Genomic DNA, 18,546 nt, shown 5'->3' on the forward strand with positions numbered 1-18,546 from the left:
AAATATATACACGCACTTAACTTAAAACATATTTACAGCGTTGCCATAACGCCTGGGAATATGTGAAAGTTTAAAATTAAAATATTAGAACTAACCGGTATATACCAGATATATAGTAGAGTAGATGCATATTCGAATGTATAAAAATACTTGGAATCAGAGAAGTTTTATTTCAATACAGAAGTTTTCTGCTGCGAAGAAAAAAAGGAACAAATAGTACACAATAAGTTGAAACTGCAGAGTTTTATGAGAAGTCTATATACATATACATATGTATGTATGTATGTATATTTGGAAATATTTTTAAAAATAAGGAAGCACTTAGTAGTAGAAAACTTACTGCTGTACAACAAAAAAAATATTAAAATATATTATGATAAAAAAAGTATAATTAAGAAAATGAAAATTTGTTTAATTAAAAAGAAGTATAAATTATAATAATACAAAGAAATATGATTGTTTAATATAAAACAACTGATATTTTTATAAAACAAAATTACAATAATTAAAAAAAATAATAATAAGTAAAAAATATAATTTTTTATTAATAGATCGGAAGAGCAAATATAGTTAATTAATTGAAATTTGAATATATTTTTTTTAATAAAAGGAAATATATATTTACTATAATTAAGAACATTAATTTTTAATATTTTGTTAAATACAAATTACGTTTTTACTTATAATTAATTAATTAGTTTTTTTAATTATTGTATTTTTTTTTAAATTATAATTAATTAAAAGTTTTTTTAACATGTCAGATATTTTATAATAATCAAATATAGTTTTTTTATATTATAAAATTTTAGTTTTTGTATTATAATTAAAAAAAAACTTACTATTATAATAATATAAAAAATAACTGAAATTCTAATAAAAAAAAAAGTTTTAATTAATCATAATTAGAAAAAGTATGTAATTAAACAATTAATTATAAGCAAAAAAACTTAAATTTTTTTATTATAAAAAAAACTATAATTAATTATAATTAATTTTTATTATTAAAAAACTAAATTACTAACTATAAATTACTAAATTATAATACAAAAATTATTATTTATTATTATGAAATAACTGACATTTTATAAAAAGTTTTAATTAATTATAATCTAAGAAATATTTTTTATAATTAATAAATACTTTACATTTTGTAATTAACAAATATAGTTTTTACGCTTAAAAAACTTTAACTTTTATAATTCAAACAAAAAATTATAATTGAAAATTTAATTTTTGTAATTAAATAGAAATTAAAATTTTTATAATTGAAAAAATATATATATTAAAATAATAATAATAAACTTATACTATAATTATTTAGGATTAAAAAGTTGAATTTTTGCAACTAAATACAAATTTAAATTTTTATAATTAAAAAAAAAAAAATTATAAGTAATTAAAATTAAAAATTAATATTTTTATAATTCAAAAAACTATAATTAAAACAGCTATAATTTATTATAATTAAAAACACAAAATCAAAATTGTTAGAATTAATAAAAAAAATAATAATAATTTTTTTAATTAAAAAAATACATCTATATTAATGCTAAGTGAAGTTAAGCCCTGTATTTCAACTTTATATAAAACATTATGATTACTTCAAGAAAGCACTTAATACGATTTCTGAGAAAATTAACAAGAAAAAATAATTATAAATAATACACAATACATTAAATTATATAATCGAAATTAAACCTAAAGCTAATTCAATACAAAACTAAAAGTAAGCGAGCAAATAAGGATGTGATGGCTTTCACAAAGGCCAAATCATTTCCAGAAAATCGCAAAGTTGAAACAAAAAGTCACAAAAGAAGTAAAACAACATAACCACAACAAAAAAATGTAAAAAATTTTCATAAATTAATTTTAAAACAAAATTAAAGAACTATCGATAAAACAAGTTAGCTATAACAAAAAATAAATAAGAATGCAAACTATACTACAATCTCCAATCAAATCTTGTAGTGCTGTTATAATCTTAAAATGGCCATATAAAAGCGAAAGGACACTTTCAGCAACAATGTTGCGCAACATTTACAATACAAATCTGATCAAAACTAGTAAAACCCTGCTTGAACGCTTTCGATTGTATGGCAAAAGATACTCGTAGGTACTCAAAAGATATTCGTAGGTAAAAGATAATCAAGTCTGGTATAGGAAAACGATTAACAACTTCAAGTTTTGTATGGCAAAACAACTTAGAACTATGAAACTTTTACTGAGTTTAGAACTTAGTGTGTCGTGTACTAATTACCAAATTTGAGTCTCGTATGGTGAAACAACTTTTAACTTGAAAAGTTACTTACAGCAACATTGTTGCGCAACATTTACAACATAAATCTGGTCAATACTAGTAAAATCCTGCTTTCAAGCTTCCGATTGAATGATGAAACAACATAGGACCTTGAGTCCCATAGGATAAAACAAATTATTCAACTGGTTGCTATTACCCCAAGTCGACTTGAACCTACATAACTTATTGCTACCAACTTGGCAACATTATTGCGCAAATGCAGCCTCAGTAAGATTCTAGCGACATTTGGCATTTTCAATTTGAAAAAAAAGGATATGTCAATATTTTAGGTCACTTCAGACTTAAAATTGAGTACATATATTCTTTTCTAGCAAGAGTCTGAGTATACCGCTCCTAGCTTGACTTAAAGCTTGTATATGTAAGCTAATCGGCTATAACTACATTAGTAGTGTCTACGCCAATAAAGAAGTTGTGTAAGCTAAAGCTTAGACAAAATATAATTTCGAGTCTCGAATAATGTGCACAGCTTTTATCATCGCGCTTAATCAAAATCGACTGGATTTACTTTAACATGTTATCGAACATAGTGTTGGCATCCTTGTTGTGTAATAATTTGAAAAATTCCAACCAAATGAACTAAATAAAAGTATTATACGAAAATTAAAACAATCTTACAAGGAAAGAAATTAAAGAAGTAAGCTCTCAAAAATCGTCTGAACTGAAATTCTTTTAAGAAAGTAAAAAAAAATATCCAATATTTCGTCATGTGGCTTCACAACTTTCAATCGAAGCTCCTCATTATATTACCAATTGCACTACCCTGTTCACCAAATTCCATATTTTTTAGTCCGGAACTGCACAGCACTTTAAGCATCCTTTCTTTAACTCGCTCACCATTTTCGCTAACTAACAACTAACTTAGTCATTACGCTTAATGCGTTTGAATACCAACTAATTACAATGAAAAGTAAACCATATAAAGTTAAAGAGACATTTAAAGTATTGTATTAGTTTTGCTCTCTTTCGTTTTACTTCATGTTGCTCTCTTGCTTTCGCTTAAAATTACGCCCAGTGTACCCTAAACATTTTCGATTTTTTTGTGGTTTTCTTTGTTTTTATACTTTTACGCTTCTAACCCCAATTCCATTCACGGCAATCCGTTCGTCATCATTCGCCCGCCCAAGTTCGTTCGCTCCGTGCCATCCATCCAACGCACTCCTTGCTACGTGTTGTTTGTTTGTTTGTGGTTTGTGTGTATTTTGCTAAGCTTAATCATTCTTTACGTTTGACGATTTTCTTCCAGCGCTTGCTTTTTGTCATACGAAATCCAACTCGGAACGTGTCTTGTACATCTTACGCTCCATGGTGCGCTCGAACCACTTCTTAATCTCCGCTACGATCAGTACCGACGAGGTGAGCGATACTAAGAAGAGTATATCGTAGGCAGAGAGCGCTTCCGTTTGGAATACCATTTGTAGTGGGGGGAAATAGATGACCAACATTTGTCCGATAATTGAGAAACCGACAGCAAGTAGGAACATTTTGTTCGTGCACAAGCCGATCTTGAAGACGCTCTTCGTTGCCGAACGACTCGCCAGTGCATTGAACATATCGAAAAAGACGAAACATGTGAAGGTCATGGTCGTGTCGCGCTTCGTTTTGCCCATCGTGCCGTCGGCCATTTCACGCTGAAATACCCATAACGTGCCGAGCACTATGATGCTGGCGCTTAGCAACACATTTACGATCACTGATTTCGTTATCATCGGTTGTTTGACATTACGCGGTTTCTGCTTGAGTACATCATGATCCACCGGTTCGACGCCGAGCGATTGTGCTGGTGGTCCATCCATGATAATATTGATCCAAAGGATTTGCATGGCATTTAGCGGATTGGCGATACCCATGAGTGTAGCGAGCGCGATCAATGAGAGAGCGGCGATCGAGGTGCTCAATTGGAAACGTACGAAATTGCGTATATTGTAGAAGATAGCCTTGCCTTCCTCGATGGCAGCACTGAGAATTTGATATGAGAAGGGAGAATCGTCAAAAAAAATATAAATATTTCTAAAGAGTCAAGCAGTTTCATGCAATGGGATGCGATCTTGGATGTGTATGTGATGAGCGGAAAGGCATAATATGATAGTGGTGTACGGTTTTCAAACAAAAAAAAGGTGTTGAAAATGTGCGGCATAACGAAAATTAAGAACTTTATGAGTGCTCAAATAATAATAGTAAGGGTGTAGTAAAGAGTCAAGAAGTTTTATGAGATGAGTTGCGATCTTGGTTGTGCATATGGAGAGCGGAAAGGCGTAATATAAAAGCAATTAATGTTTCCAAATAAAAAAGATGTTGAAAAAGTGCGGCATAATGAAAATTAAGAATTTTATGAGTGCATGGGTGCGGGAATAATTTTGGCAGTGAAAATGATATTCAATATAAAGCAAGATATAATCAATCATACGAAAACAATGTACTCACATTATGGTGTGGAAATCATCATTGACTAGTATCATATCAGCAGCTTCTTTGCAGACATCCGTTCCGTTCTTGCCCATAGCTATACCGATATCCGCCTTCTTCAGAGCGACACCATCATTTACACCATCACCGGTCATACCGACAATATTTCCCGTACGTTGTAGAGATTTTACGATCGCGAGTTTATGACGCGGTGTCACACGATAGAAAACACTCACATTATTGGCGACTTTGTCGAGCTGATGTTCATTTAGTTGGTCCATCTCTTGACCGGAGAGCGTCTGCTGATGAATAGTATCGATGCCAATGAGATTTGCTGAAGAAGAGAAAGAGACAGTTGTTTTTTGAAAAAGATAAATTGAAGAAGAGAGTAAAACAATATATAGAAGATGAACATAAGAGGTGAAATATAAAATTATATCGACATTTATTCTTGAAGTCTGAAACTGAACTTGAGTTGTAGAAAATAATAGGCCTAACTACGGTGTCCTAGGGTAAGAGCACTACTTTCACTGAAGGATCCTACCTATTGCCAATGACTCATATGCTACAGTACAAGACAATCAGTGCCTTCTTTGCTTTCTTCACTTCTATTACAAGAGTTTTTTTTATTGGATTTCTTATAAATAAAGTTAAGGAAGAATAATAAGCCTGTTGCTCGACTGGCAACAAATGATTGACTCAATCGAATTTTTGGATCAACCAGTTTTTGAGGGCTTGCCTAAAAATGTATTATATCGGTCAGCGAAAAGCCGAGATCGATATTTTCGGCTTTTCAGTGAGGTCTATAAAATATGTAATGATTTCCCAGTACATCATATTTTACATTACGATCTCGCTCCCACAATTTGCTGTCCTAATTAACCAGCGACTTTTAACAACCAACCTCTCTCTTTAAATATCTTTAGCACCATTTCCATTAAATTCCTTTTGTTTACTTTTGACGCATTCATTTCATCGTTTACTCATTAGCACCTGCCACAAACAGCAATGCCATTTGCCACTTTTTCATTAACACTCCGCTTTGATGGTTGTTGCCTTCCTCTACCCTCGCTTGGCTCCCCGCTATATTTGCATTGACCTTTAAAGAGTCTTCTCGTTTTTTTTTAATTTTTACTCCCACGCTACTTTACGCTTTTACGCTCTGCTACGCCGTTACCCGCCACCGCTGTCACCACTTGTCGAGTTGTTTTTCCTTAACGACTTCATTTCTTATCAGCAAATGTTGAGCGCTTTTTCTGCTCACCGCTTTTGTGTTGTTGCTCGTAGCAATGAAGTGCAATGCTTTTTCTGACTGCACATTTGCGTTGCTTTTGACGTTGCCACACGGTGCGGAGTACGTGAAATTGCAACGTGGAATGCGCAGTATTACATAATATGTAGTATATACAGTATCTGATAAAACTATTGATACACCAACACATTTTTTACTATTATCTGAATATTTCTCCCAAGAATTCAACGCTTAAAAGATTTAATTTAGTAATCCCAAAACCTGCAAAAATTATTATTCAGGATCATTGAAATGAACTGAGGCACGAAGAAATCGCAGAAAAATATTACAGGACCAACGACTCAAGCCAAAAAGTAATACAAAATTACAAGAAAAATGGTGGACTAGAGAACACATATGGATCAGACCTCACAAGGGCAATCGCTGCTCACGAAGTGACTAAAATAATCAGAGAAATGAAGAAGGTATATCCAGCTATATCCAGCGGAGTATTCAAATCAATATTTCTGAGCAAAAATTTCAAGGGAGAATTTGAAAAGATGGATTTTTCAGCCACTGCAAGATCAAAAAGTCCTTCAGCAGCAAAACGATCTTTAAGACACGATTGAAATTACCAGAAAATACCGACAAGTTTTTGGTAAATAGTAATTTGGTATGATGAGAGCAAATTCGAGTTTAAAAAAGGAGTGAAAAGTTTGGCGAAATAGTCATGAAGACTCCAAAGCAAGTGCGTTCAAGACACCACAAAGTTTGGAGGTGGAAATGCTTTAGTTCGCGGTTGCTTTAGCTACAGTGATCTATCAAATCTGGCATTGGCCGAAAGCAATATGACGACAGAGTACTACATGCGGATGCTGAGTACTAATTAAGAACCCGCAGCGTAAAAAATGGGCTTATAAAATAACTTTATATAACATCAGGATAATAACCCTAAACATACAAGTCGGACTGCAACAGAATATTTCCATCAAAAATCGATAACGCTCCTACCATGGCCTGCCCAAAGCCCTAATTAAATCCTATAGAGCATTTATTGCAATACTTGGAAGATAAGCTCAACCTACCTTCTTTTCGTACCAATCAACGAGAGATTTTCAATAGATTGAAGGAAAAAATAACACACTCGCTTATTATAGATCCGGTAGACAGCATGCCTTGACGTCCTGTTGTTTGTAATTAATGCGAAAGGTGGCAACACTAAATTTTGAAACTGTACTTCGAAGGAAAGCTGATGATATGTAGGGGTATACCTTAAGGCGCGTCGATTTATTTTTTCTATAAAAACATGAATTTCGGAAATGCTTTTTAGATCATTCTGGTTTCAAGCCAGCGATTTTTAAGGCGAAGTTTAAAAAATCGGAATAATCGGTTGTATGGGAAATACGTGATATAGTTGTCCGATTCCGACAAATGATAAATAGAATACCAAAGTGCACCTACTTATTAAAATTCATTCGGATATCTCAAAAACTGTCGATCAAATTACTATAATCTTTAAAAAAAACTCCGCCCTAAATAAAGCTGACGCGAAACCGGCTATAAACCCATAAACTACTAAGAAAAATTGTTTGGAATTGTCCGTAAGATATTTCCCGGAGAGAGCCAACTTTTTTGTCTTCCCGTCTTTCGCTACATCATGTGCAGTGTACTCGACCGACTGTCGATTGGACTCCGGTATGGATGGAGCCATGTTTCATCCATATTCACATGTGGACGTAAAATAACCCGGAATGTAAGCAAAGGTTGTTGACTTCGCTAAATGTAAGCAAAAGTTGTGGACTTGGCTAAATGTAAGCAGGTCACTGAAATTCGGTTTTATTACGATTAAAGAGCTATGAACACTACTCAAAAACATTAATTCGTTGTTGATTAATCCAGATACACAGTGTACACATAGTTTTTTGACTACTGTACACAAGTATATATACTACTGTATATAAGTAGTTATAAGTTTGCCAGCAGGTTTGCCGCCTGATTGCTGCCGCGCGCTGACTTCTTGCAGTTCATTATGTGGCAGGGCGTTGTTCTTCGATTGAAGTTGCCCGTTGTTGGCTTCGTTTTCTGCGCGTCTCTTTCATTAGTTTTTCATTTTCCTTTGGCTGCGCTTTCATTGCAGTTTCCGGCGTTTTTCAATGTTATCGACAACGTGTCCATGCGTTCTTTTTTGCCACGCTTGTGTCTGCCGCGAAATCAAAGTCACTGCAACGCTTGCTGCTGGAATTTTAATTTCTACGTGATGTAACAGTTCTGTCGAGACATGGTGGGGGTTGAGGTAATACGAATGTCGGCGGTAGAGTGTTTCAGTAATAAGTTTTGTTTGTATCTAAGGGATTTCTGGTGCTTTGAGGAAAGTGTGGTTTATGGGAATAAAATATTTCTGGTTGCACGCAAAGAAATACCGCACGGAATGCTGAGAAGAAGAGCATATTTTCACGAAATTTGTTATTTCCCAACGCGAAGACTTGCTAAATATGCTTTACGCTGGCTTATAAGCCTCTAGCTTACTACTAAGGCGCGATATACTGTCCCACTCTAATGCGGCACTTGCATATAGTAAGTGCTGCGTCTCATATTGCACTCGTGGCGGCGCTGTGCTTATGCAGCTGCCTTGTGTTATACGTTTTTATTGCGCTGCCACATGCTGGGTGCCCTGCTGTTTTCAAAACCGAGCGAAAACAAAACGCCAGAAAAGCTTAACTTTGCACTACACATAAACAAACAAGCGTAGTACTTATACACATTCATATAAACATGCTACTTATACACATACATACACAAATGCAATCGCACTGCAGCGTGCACGCACTCGCACAAATCAACTTAACGCACACACTCACAGCGGAGTCACAAGCAGCTGACACCGCCACTATTGCATTACATTCATATGATCCTTCCTTTTCTGCGCTGCACTTTGCTCCGGAAGCGTAATCGTATTTCCTGTTATTGTCTGCAACGCTGTCGAGTTACATTAATTGTCTCTCACACTTCTTTAAATCGCCGCATGCACTCTGCACTCAGCAAGTGGTTTTCGTAATACAATAATTTTAAATGTTCGCACATTTTATGATTGCAATTCTCAAATCTACACTCACATGCCTACATACATGCATGTATCCTTTGTAACAGTATATAAATTGCGTGTTTTTTTATGGCTTAAGAAATTTTATTTGCGGCACAGCTGTCGGTAAGTGGCACTTGGGTCATTTGAAAATAAGTTGCATGAAGAAAAGTCAGAGATTTCATGAGTTTCTCTTCTTAAATTTGCAATATGTGGAGAGTTTCTGGTAGATAGCTACAATTCAACTTAACTTAGCGTTTACTTCCCATGTCTTAGAATCCATTTCCTTTTTTTAAGCAACCGCTGAATAGTTTTATTACGTAACTGTGACTTAAAAGTCATGAGGTGACGTTACGAGAAATTGGCTGCAAACTGGTTCTATATAAGTTATGCAAGCACCGTGCCTGGCCAGTGCTTAGGTGACTCTCCCACTTCGATGTGATGTGATTTAAAGGTACCGAGGTGACTTTATGGAAAGCTGGTTGCCAGCTGCCTCTACGTAAGTAAAGCAGGCACGATACCTGGCCAATGCTCAATTGACTCTCAATCCACTATGTGATGTGACTTAGAACTCATGAGGTGATCTTACGGGAAGCTGGCTCTATATAAGAAACACAGGCACCGTGCCTGACCAGTGCTTAGGTGACTCTCGCGCCTTCATGCAATGTGACTTAAAAGTCATGCGGTGACCTTACCGGAAATTGGCTGCCAACTGGCGCTTTGTAAGGAAAAGTAGGCACCGTCGTGCATGACCAGTGTTTGGGTGACTTTCGCTACGCGATGATGTGATTTAAAACTAATGAGGTGATCTCACGCGGCAATTGTGGACTCGATTAAATGCAAACAGATAGACCATTCACCCCAAATGCAAGCAAAGGCGTCATTGACCTCATAAAATGTTAACAAATAGGTCATTGACCCCATGATATGTAAGCAAAAGGGCCAGTGATCTCGAATGTAAACAAATGTTGTGGACTTGACTAAATGTAAACAAAGGTTGCGGACTTGGCTAAATGTGTACAAGAAAGTCATTGCTCTCAGCCAAATGTAAACAAGAGGGTCATTAAACTTATGAAATGTAAACAAAGAGGTCGGTAACCCCAAATGAAAACAAAGGTTGTAGACTTGGCTAAATGTAAACAAAGGGTTGCAGAAATGGAAAAATGCAAATCAAAAAGGAAGATTGATTTTGTTTTTTTATATGGCGTAACACCTTTTTCCTTATCTAATGTAACTAAACGATCAATGACTAACAATAAGTGGTGTAAAGTATAAAAGTTGTAAAATTTAATTACACTATGCACTTCTACACAATTTGTACAATAATTGTGCAGCATTTCATAGAAACATATATACACATTTGAAATCAATAGGAATCTATAAGTGAGCAAATTGAGATATAGATATAAGTAGTATCTCTAACGACTCAAGTACTTCCGCACTAAAGTTTAAATATTCAGAGTACTGACACTTTTTTCATAATTATGTCTACATATTTCATAACTTTTTAAGCTGAGTGCATCGTAAATAGTGTTGAGATCATGATACTATTCATTCATACACTAGTATGAATTAGTTACAAAAATAGAAACAACTTAAAATTTTTGTTTAAAGAATTACTACGGGTTTTTATTGAATATGGTTTTAAATTTGAAAGCAACCCTCTTTTGTCGCATACTGACGGATAACTATCTTAAATTAAACCAACCACTCATAGCCTGACGGATAACCATCTCAAACTAACCCAACCACTCATTGCCGACAATCATTAACTGTAAATCACTTCAATCAGGTGCTGCTCTTACGTCACTAATCTTATCAGCAAAAACAACAAAAAAATAAAAATACTTCAACATTATCAGAAAAATACTTTCCACTTTGTTCTTATATTTATTTAGACACTGAATTACACTGAAATTGCATATTAATGCTGATACAATCTCTTTATGACAGCCTTAGCTTTACAGCCAGTAGCCGATATTGTGACATAAGAGATTAAAACGAGTCATAACAGTAAATCTGTAGTTAAGAGTAGACTGCTTGTGGCATTAACAAGGTTCCTGTAAGCCTATACTTATATAAAAAATGTATTAATGAAATTGTAAACGCTGTGTAAATGGAGTGTGAATGGCCAGCGAGTTTCATTAAGCCACCGCACGTGTTCGATTCAACCACTCAAGTGTAAATAACGTTAAGAAATTTTAAATGCAAAACCGCAGCACTTATCATTAACGGCAAACAAACAGCCAATTTGAGGGAATTAAATTAATTTTTTACGCACAATTAACTTGAATTGTCAGAAATGCGTTGCAAAAAATAAATGAGCAAAAATTTTTTAAACAGTAGACACGCGAAGTTTTTAACTGAGGTAAAAAAAAGCAGGGTAGGAATTTTTTTAATTAAATAATATTATATTTGAAGAAGTTGAGGAATTTTTGTCACAACAATATCTCATTTAACTGTGCTAAAAACATTCATTTTCGATAAAAATTGATATTTGCCTAATTATCTCAGTCGGAAGTTACGCTGAAGCACTAGAGAAAGGGTAGAAAATTGATCATTAATAACATTGGGCAACGATGTATAGCAGTACCAATATACGATATATGTATAGAGAGCCCATGCTATATATATAGAACAGGTCGGAAAGGTTGAAAACCACCGCCTGCCAAATCGATTGCGCTAATAGAATCGAATCCACATGATTTTTAAACAAAGATTGTTGACTTGGCTAAATGTAAAAAGGTTGTGGAATTGGCTAAATGTAAACAAAAAGTTCATTGAACCCTTATGATTTGAGTGAAGCAACTTTTGTTATTGTAAAAAAAATGGATAAAAAGAAATGTCGCGTGATGATAAAATATTGCTTTTGAAACGAAAAAGAACAGTTGAAGCAAAAACTTGACCTGAGGACGAGTTTCCGAACACTTTGCTAAGTTTAGACGTGATAAGATAAGCACCGAAGACGGTGTACGCAGTAGATGCCCAAAAGAGGTTGTTACCAATGAAAATATCAAAAAAAAGTCACAAAACGATTTTAGATGACCATGAAGTAAAGTTTTTCGAGATAACAGGACTCTAAAGATATCAACTGAGCATGTAAAACATATCATTCTTGAATATTTGGGTATGAAAAAGATCGCAACAGTTGGCTGGCAAGGTTATGGCGTTATTGGACCGTTTGAAGGACGAAATTGCTGAAAAAATGCAGCGTTTGAAGAAAAAGAAAATTGGTCTTCGAATTGCTTCCGCAGCCACTGTGTTCTACAGATCTGTCCCGCAAAGATTGTTTCCTGTCCTTAGACCTCAAAAGAACAATACACCGTGTCAAAAGTCTGTCCCGCAAAGATTATTTCCTGTCCTTAGACCTCAAAAGAACAATACACCGTGGCAAAAGTCAGTGAAAACGATGGCAAAAATCCATAAATTGGAATTCGAACTGCTTCCGCCGCCACCGTATTCTACAGATCTGTTCCCAACCGATGATTTCCTGTCCTCAGACCTCAAAAGAATACTCACTGGGAAGAAATTTTCGCCGAATTAAGAGCTGATTGCCGAAACTGAGGCCCGATATGAAGCAAAGGAGAAATCGCACCACAAAAATGGTATCGAAAAGTTGTAGGGTCGCTAAAATCAGTGTCTAACCCTTGAAGGCAACTATGTTGTATAAAAAAAAAAACAATTTTGAAAATTACTATGATAGGTCTGTGACTTTTCAATTGACCTGCTAAAACCTATGAAACCCATACGTCTCCTCCTACAAATGTTGCATCAGCAGTATTCAATGCCAGACAATCAATTCCGTTGAGCTCTCTCCCAATGGCATTTATGTCACAACAAAACATAAATTAACTCTTTGCGTGTTGCTCCAGCAGTTTAATGATTTTAATTGTTTCCGCTACGTAGCCATCAACTTCATTTATGCAGCAATAATATTTCAGCAATTGAAATCGCAATTGCAAGTAAATTATGCAACAATTGGCTAGCATGGCATTGTTGCTTGCGTGTGCCCTTTTGAGTGTGCCACAAATGCAACGACATCATTTATTATTGCAACTGTGCAACTGTGACTGCAACGCCTCCGTATTGCGACAATAATCATTTTGGAGGACAACAAGCAGCGGAATGGCAGCAAGTACAATAAGCTGTCGAATGAGTGAGAAATGCAAGCAATGTATTTGCAATGACAATTGCTTCAGCTAGGAAATGAGCATGAAAATCATAAATTCATATTTGTTGTTGATTTATTTGCACAATATTGCGCAATCGGTAAGCTGATGCAGAATTTCGCAATGAAAGTTCAACAAATGAACAATAAATAAATGAAAAAAAAAAAAATATTTTTTGAGTAACACATAACCTCTAAACTCAGAAGTCATGAAATGGTGGAGCATTGAGTGGAACTTTAGCAGGTTTTTTGTGCTTGTATATGAGGTGATGGACATATCTCATATGACAAAACGATTGTAAAAATATAATTGGACTTAAAACAGACAGACAGACGGGCGAACAAGGCTAAGTCGACTCATTTTATAACGATGAATAGTTATATTCGCAAGAGGCTTGGGCCTTGCAGACGAAAGTAAAGTACGGGACTGCTGCAACTGGCCCAAGTTAGCAGAAAGCGAGAACTGTTAGAACGAATATGAAGATCTTCTAAGAGACTACAAGACGTTGGTGTGCAGGACAACGTGAGAATCCTGGACACAACTTTTATAGCGGGTTTTAAAAAACCAACGAGGTGACGAGACTTAGAAAACTATTATCCAAAAGCACCGCCTCGCCCGGTCTAATTCGCAAAAGTAGCGGAGAGTGGACGGACAACTGCCAGGGCTCATTTGAAGACCTAGTCAGTGTGCACTTCGCAAGCTGTAAGGACGCGGTAGGTACTAGCCAAGACATCTTTACGGAAAATAAAATAAAATGGGCAATCTGCTCATTCGACCCATACAAATCTCCCGGTACGGATGGAATCATTCCAGCAGTGCTACAGAATATGTTCTGTCTAGCCGTGTCATGGCTAAAAGCGACTTTCAGGTTCAGGTTCAGCTATGTGCACCACTCATGGAGAGAAGCTAGGCTATGAAAACTAATACCGAAGGCAGTTTGAAACAAACCAACCTAATTAAAAGAGTTTAGGCCTAGAAGCTTAACTTTCTTCCTGCTGAAAACACTAGAAAAAATTTTGGACGCACACATTATGACCGCAGCGCTTCCTAGAAGCGATACAAAGGGTAGATCAGCAGAGACTGCACTCCAAACACTGGTATTTAATATCGAAAGAGCTAATGAATATAAGGAATACACTCTTGGAGCGTTCAACAACGCCTCTACGGTATCTATTCTAAATAATTTCCAGTCAATAGGTGTTTATCCTGCTATACAGCACTGGATTAGAAGCCTTTTGACCTCTATATAGATAAAAGCGGAACGAAGCGAAGTTAAAATTACCCAGGATGTCTGTACAAGTACTCTCCAAAGTGGAATGCTATATTCGCTTCTATAGACATTAGTGGTGAATAAGCAGCTAAGGAACTTGGAAGGCACAGCCCCTAAGATTTTTTAACTGAGCTTCCATGTTGATATAGCTGCAATTCAAGGAAATGAGGAGATAAATAGTTGGCTAAAAAAATATCGTTCATTGGCGTTATAACTCACTCGAAGTAAGCTTTCGAGCTTCGGAGCGGGAATTTCGAATTTCGAGTATTTAGCAATGTTCTCACGAGTTGTTGAGCTATATTAATTGAATCTTGGGATAATTTAGGGACATCTTTACAAATTTACATATAAGTTCACTAACATTATCTACTGTGTAGATCCCAAAGAAACCGTGGTTACGACGCCCAAAAATTAGATATTCATTTCTTACAAACTCAGCGAGCTACTTTAAACTAATTTCAAAACTTTAAAACCACTCCATTAACATACAGTAAGTGAAAACTACTTCCTCAACAGCCAACTTCAATTTCAATTATGAAGACGTAAATGCGCTGAAGAAATCCTTGATAATCCTTTAACAATGCTGCTATCAACTGCATTACTTGAACGCATTATATATTTTCCACTCAATAAATTTCAGAGTAAATTTTCGATTACAGTTAGAGATAGCGTGCAAGTTAGTTGCAAGTAGAAGAGAAAATAGTATTCTGCAAACAAATAAGCAAACGGCATTGTTGTTGCTGTGCGAAAGCGCCGAAAGGCGCAAGGACATTTGCATTAATTCGCGAATATAAACAATGAGCACAACAGCGTGAGCGCACACAGCGCGACGCGGAGCGGAAGTGTGACAGTTGTGCGTGCCGGAAGGGAAGCACTACTGAAGAAAAAGCTGAAAAATGGAAATACTGAAAGAGCAAACAATGCAGGCAACAGCAGAAAATCAACTAATGATGATTATCATAATCGTCAAAATGACGAGGCGTGCGGCGGCAAGGAAGCGAAGAATAGAGAAAGGGAAAACTTTTCAACGCTTTATTTGCAAGCGCTGCAAAAACAAAAAAATATTAAAAGGCAAATAATAATGGAAAAGAAAACAAGAAATGGCGGAGCAAGGACGAAGCAAGAGTTGAAAGATGGACGCTGAATAGAAAATAGAATAAGGTGCGAAGAAATGTGGAAACAAACGAAGCGCGTAACTTTTGCTGCAACTGATGGCAGGCGGATGACAATAGCGAACGCCTGAGCGAGTGAGCGCTTGAATGAAGAAGCCAAAAATGCAGCAATCAGCGTAGCAATTAAGTGTATGGCGTTAGTGGGGGCAGGCGCATGCTGCAAAGCTGCTAAGTGCAACTAAAAGGAAAAATCATAAAAAAGCTGGAAATGAATAATTAGAAAGTGAAATTAAGAATGCGTTGGAAGTAATGAAAATTGCTCGCAGCAATAGCACACAGTTGAGCGAAACGGCCTGGCACACACACACATATACAATGAGCAAAAAGTTCTAATGCACATTTGCTGTACCAATTTCTTAAATTGCAATAAATTTAATTAATTAAAGCAATAAAAACTTCTGGATTTTCTATTATACGCACACACTATTTGCGAAGTGAACACTGCACCGCGACTCACCACCACCAATATACATACAATCCCACACATATTGAAGCACTCTACTTATTTGGATGCATTCAACTTCAAGGATATGAATACAACACAGCAAAACTTTGACACAACAACAAGCGTAAACAAGCAAACGAACGCAGTCGCAAAATAAATAAACAAACAGACGTGGCAAAAATAGGAAAATATGCCAGTAAAACTATATGCGCGTAGAAGAAAGCGCTCTAGAGACTAAGGCTTGCCGCAGCTAGCTAGCTAGCAATAAGTTGCTGACGTTGAAGTGCAAAATAAAAGTATAATAGGAAATGCATAAAAAATAGCGTACTCTGACAGAATAGTGGCAGGCAAAGTTTTAATTTTCTTTTACTTTTGCTAGACACACAACAATACGGCAACTATAAGTGTTGCTTTGGAGACCAAGTACACTGTGCGGAAAAGTAATATTTATTTATAAATTCTTAAATATTATATATATTTGAGGTTTAACTTTAGCAAAATGGAATATAATTTTAAGTTTTACCTCGAAAGAAAACAGCACAGTGAATGATTTTTGGGTAACCTATACACCGGTTATATACGGCGATTCAACGCTTAGTTTGTATGGCAGCTATAAGTTATAGTCTACCGATCCGAAAAATATGTTCGGAGATTATCACGTTGCCTTGAAAGATCATTAATGCCGAATTTCAGATATTTTTTTTAAATAAAAAAAAATTGCCTACAAGGCCTTGATTTTGATGGGTCAGTTTGTATGGCAGCTATAAGCTATAGTCATTCGATCTAAGCAATTTCTTGGGAGATTGCAGAGCTGCTTTGAACATTATCGTATGGCGAATCTCATGAAGATATCTTCTTAAATAAAAAAGTTTTCCATACAAGGAATTGATTTTTATCGATCAGTTTGTATGGCAGCTATTTGTTCTAGTAGACCGTTTTTATTAATATTTTCGGAAAATATGCAAATTTTTTAAGCAAAAATCTGTGAAGAGTTTCGTGAAGATTTCTTTTCAAATAAAAAAGCTTTCCATATAAGAACTTGATTGCGTTTGTTTAGTTTGTATGGCAGCTACATACTACAGTAATCCGATTTAAAAAATTTCTTCAAATATTATAGCATTGTATTGGAAAATACTCCATGCCGAAGTTCATGAAGATATCTTGGTAAACAAAAAAGTTTGTCATACAAGGACTTGGTTTTGATTGGTCAGTTTGTATGGCAGCTATATGCTATAGTGGTCCGATATCAGCAGTTCCAAGAAATTAGCAGCTTCTTGAGTCGAAAGGGATGTGTGCAAAATATTAGGCTGATATCTCAAAAAAAAACTATGTTAATTTCAGTAAACAGTTTAATAGTCTGGGTCCCTGCCTCTACTCCAGCACTTTGCAAGCAGCGCACGAAAATGTTGGCAATCTGTCGAAGTTTAAGGTTATATGAACCCAAATTGATATCAAAAACTTCAATTATATTTACAAGTGTTCCTGCTTTAGATCTTGTTTGTAGATATGCAACGACATATTTCATTTTTAATTTGCCAAGCGTGTACACGGCGCACAATGAAGCTTTCTATTATAATATATACATATATAAAATAATGTATATGTGCGTTGGAAGTCATATTGTAAATAAAATTGGCACTGCAATTTATAGACTAGTTATAAAGCACTGCTATAGATTGCAGTGGCAATTTTATTTACAATATGACTTCCAACGCACATATACACACACACTACTATTTACCACCCACAAATATTTGCGCAAGCAAACAGATATACAACAAACATTACAACAAGCAGGAACTACTCCACATTTGATACAACAACAACAGCAACAAATTGTAGTAGCATTGAAGAATTTTCAGGAAAAAAAGTAATTAAAATGCAAACCTGCACTTCAGGGCGCGCTCGGGGGCGAGTTAGCAGCGCAATGTTGAAACGAAAATGCGCAAAACAGGCAGCAATTAAAGCTCGCAGTGGCGGCGAAGAACAAAGCGAATGGCGAGCAAGACGAAGACGACGTGTTAATCACATGACAAAACAATACACAATGCACAAGACACCGTAGACGCCGTAGACACCAATGGCAATGAATGCAGTGAACGCAATAGAGACACAACAAATGCCAGAGGTAGCCCAGCGCAAATAAATGGCAAACAAAAGGTGGCATTTGAAGCAAATAGAGTGGCAAACTGCGCGGGCACGGAGAGATATGCGCTGGGCAAGAGAATAAATTGCAGAAGGATGCAACAGCGGCGGAGCGGACAAGCATTGCTTGAGATAAGGTGGCAGTGCTGGAGGTACGCGGGCAAAGCTTGAGGTAAGCTGGCAGTACTAGCAGTAAGCTAGCTTGTGCTAGGCATAAGCAATTGCATGACGACGCTGCCGACACTACGTTGACACTGAGTTGTATCTTCCCGACGCGGCAGGCAAGCAATGCCACTAAATTATGCCACTGTGACA

General features: G+C 35.8%; 1 protein-coding gene across 7 annotated transcripts in view; it reads right to left on the reverse strand.

Moving 5' to 3' along the window:
- Positions 1-18,546, reverse strand: part of LOC120779114 (calcium-transporting ATPase type 2C member 1) — a 182,783-nt gene that overhangs the window by 47,302 nt on the left and 116,935 nt on the right. For 5 of the 7 annotated variants that reach the window (XM_040111298.1, XM_040111302.1, XM_040111301.1 and 2 more), the window contains 2 exons: positions 4,739-5,054; positions 3,574-4,273 (listed from right to left, as the gene is read on the reverse strand). In XM_040111298.1, the coding sequence (XP_039967232.1) occupies positions 3,574-4,273; positions 4,739-5,054 (1,016 nt within the window). Of the gene's footprint in view, positions 1-1,553; positions 4,274-4,738; positions 5,055-18,546 lie in introns of those variants that run through there. The other 2 variants (XM_040111297.1, XM_040111303.1) reach the window with 2 other exon arrangements.

Source organism: Bactrocera tryoni, chromosome 5, assembly GCF_016617805.1.
Source record: "Bactrocera tryoni isolate S06 chromosome 5, CSIRO_BtryS06_freeze2, whole genome shotgun sequence".
In the NCBI taxonomy this organism is placed as follows: domain Eukaryota; kingdom Metazoa; phylum Arthropoda; class Insecta; order Diptera; family Tephritidae; genus Bactrocera; species Bactrocera tryoni.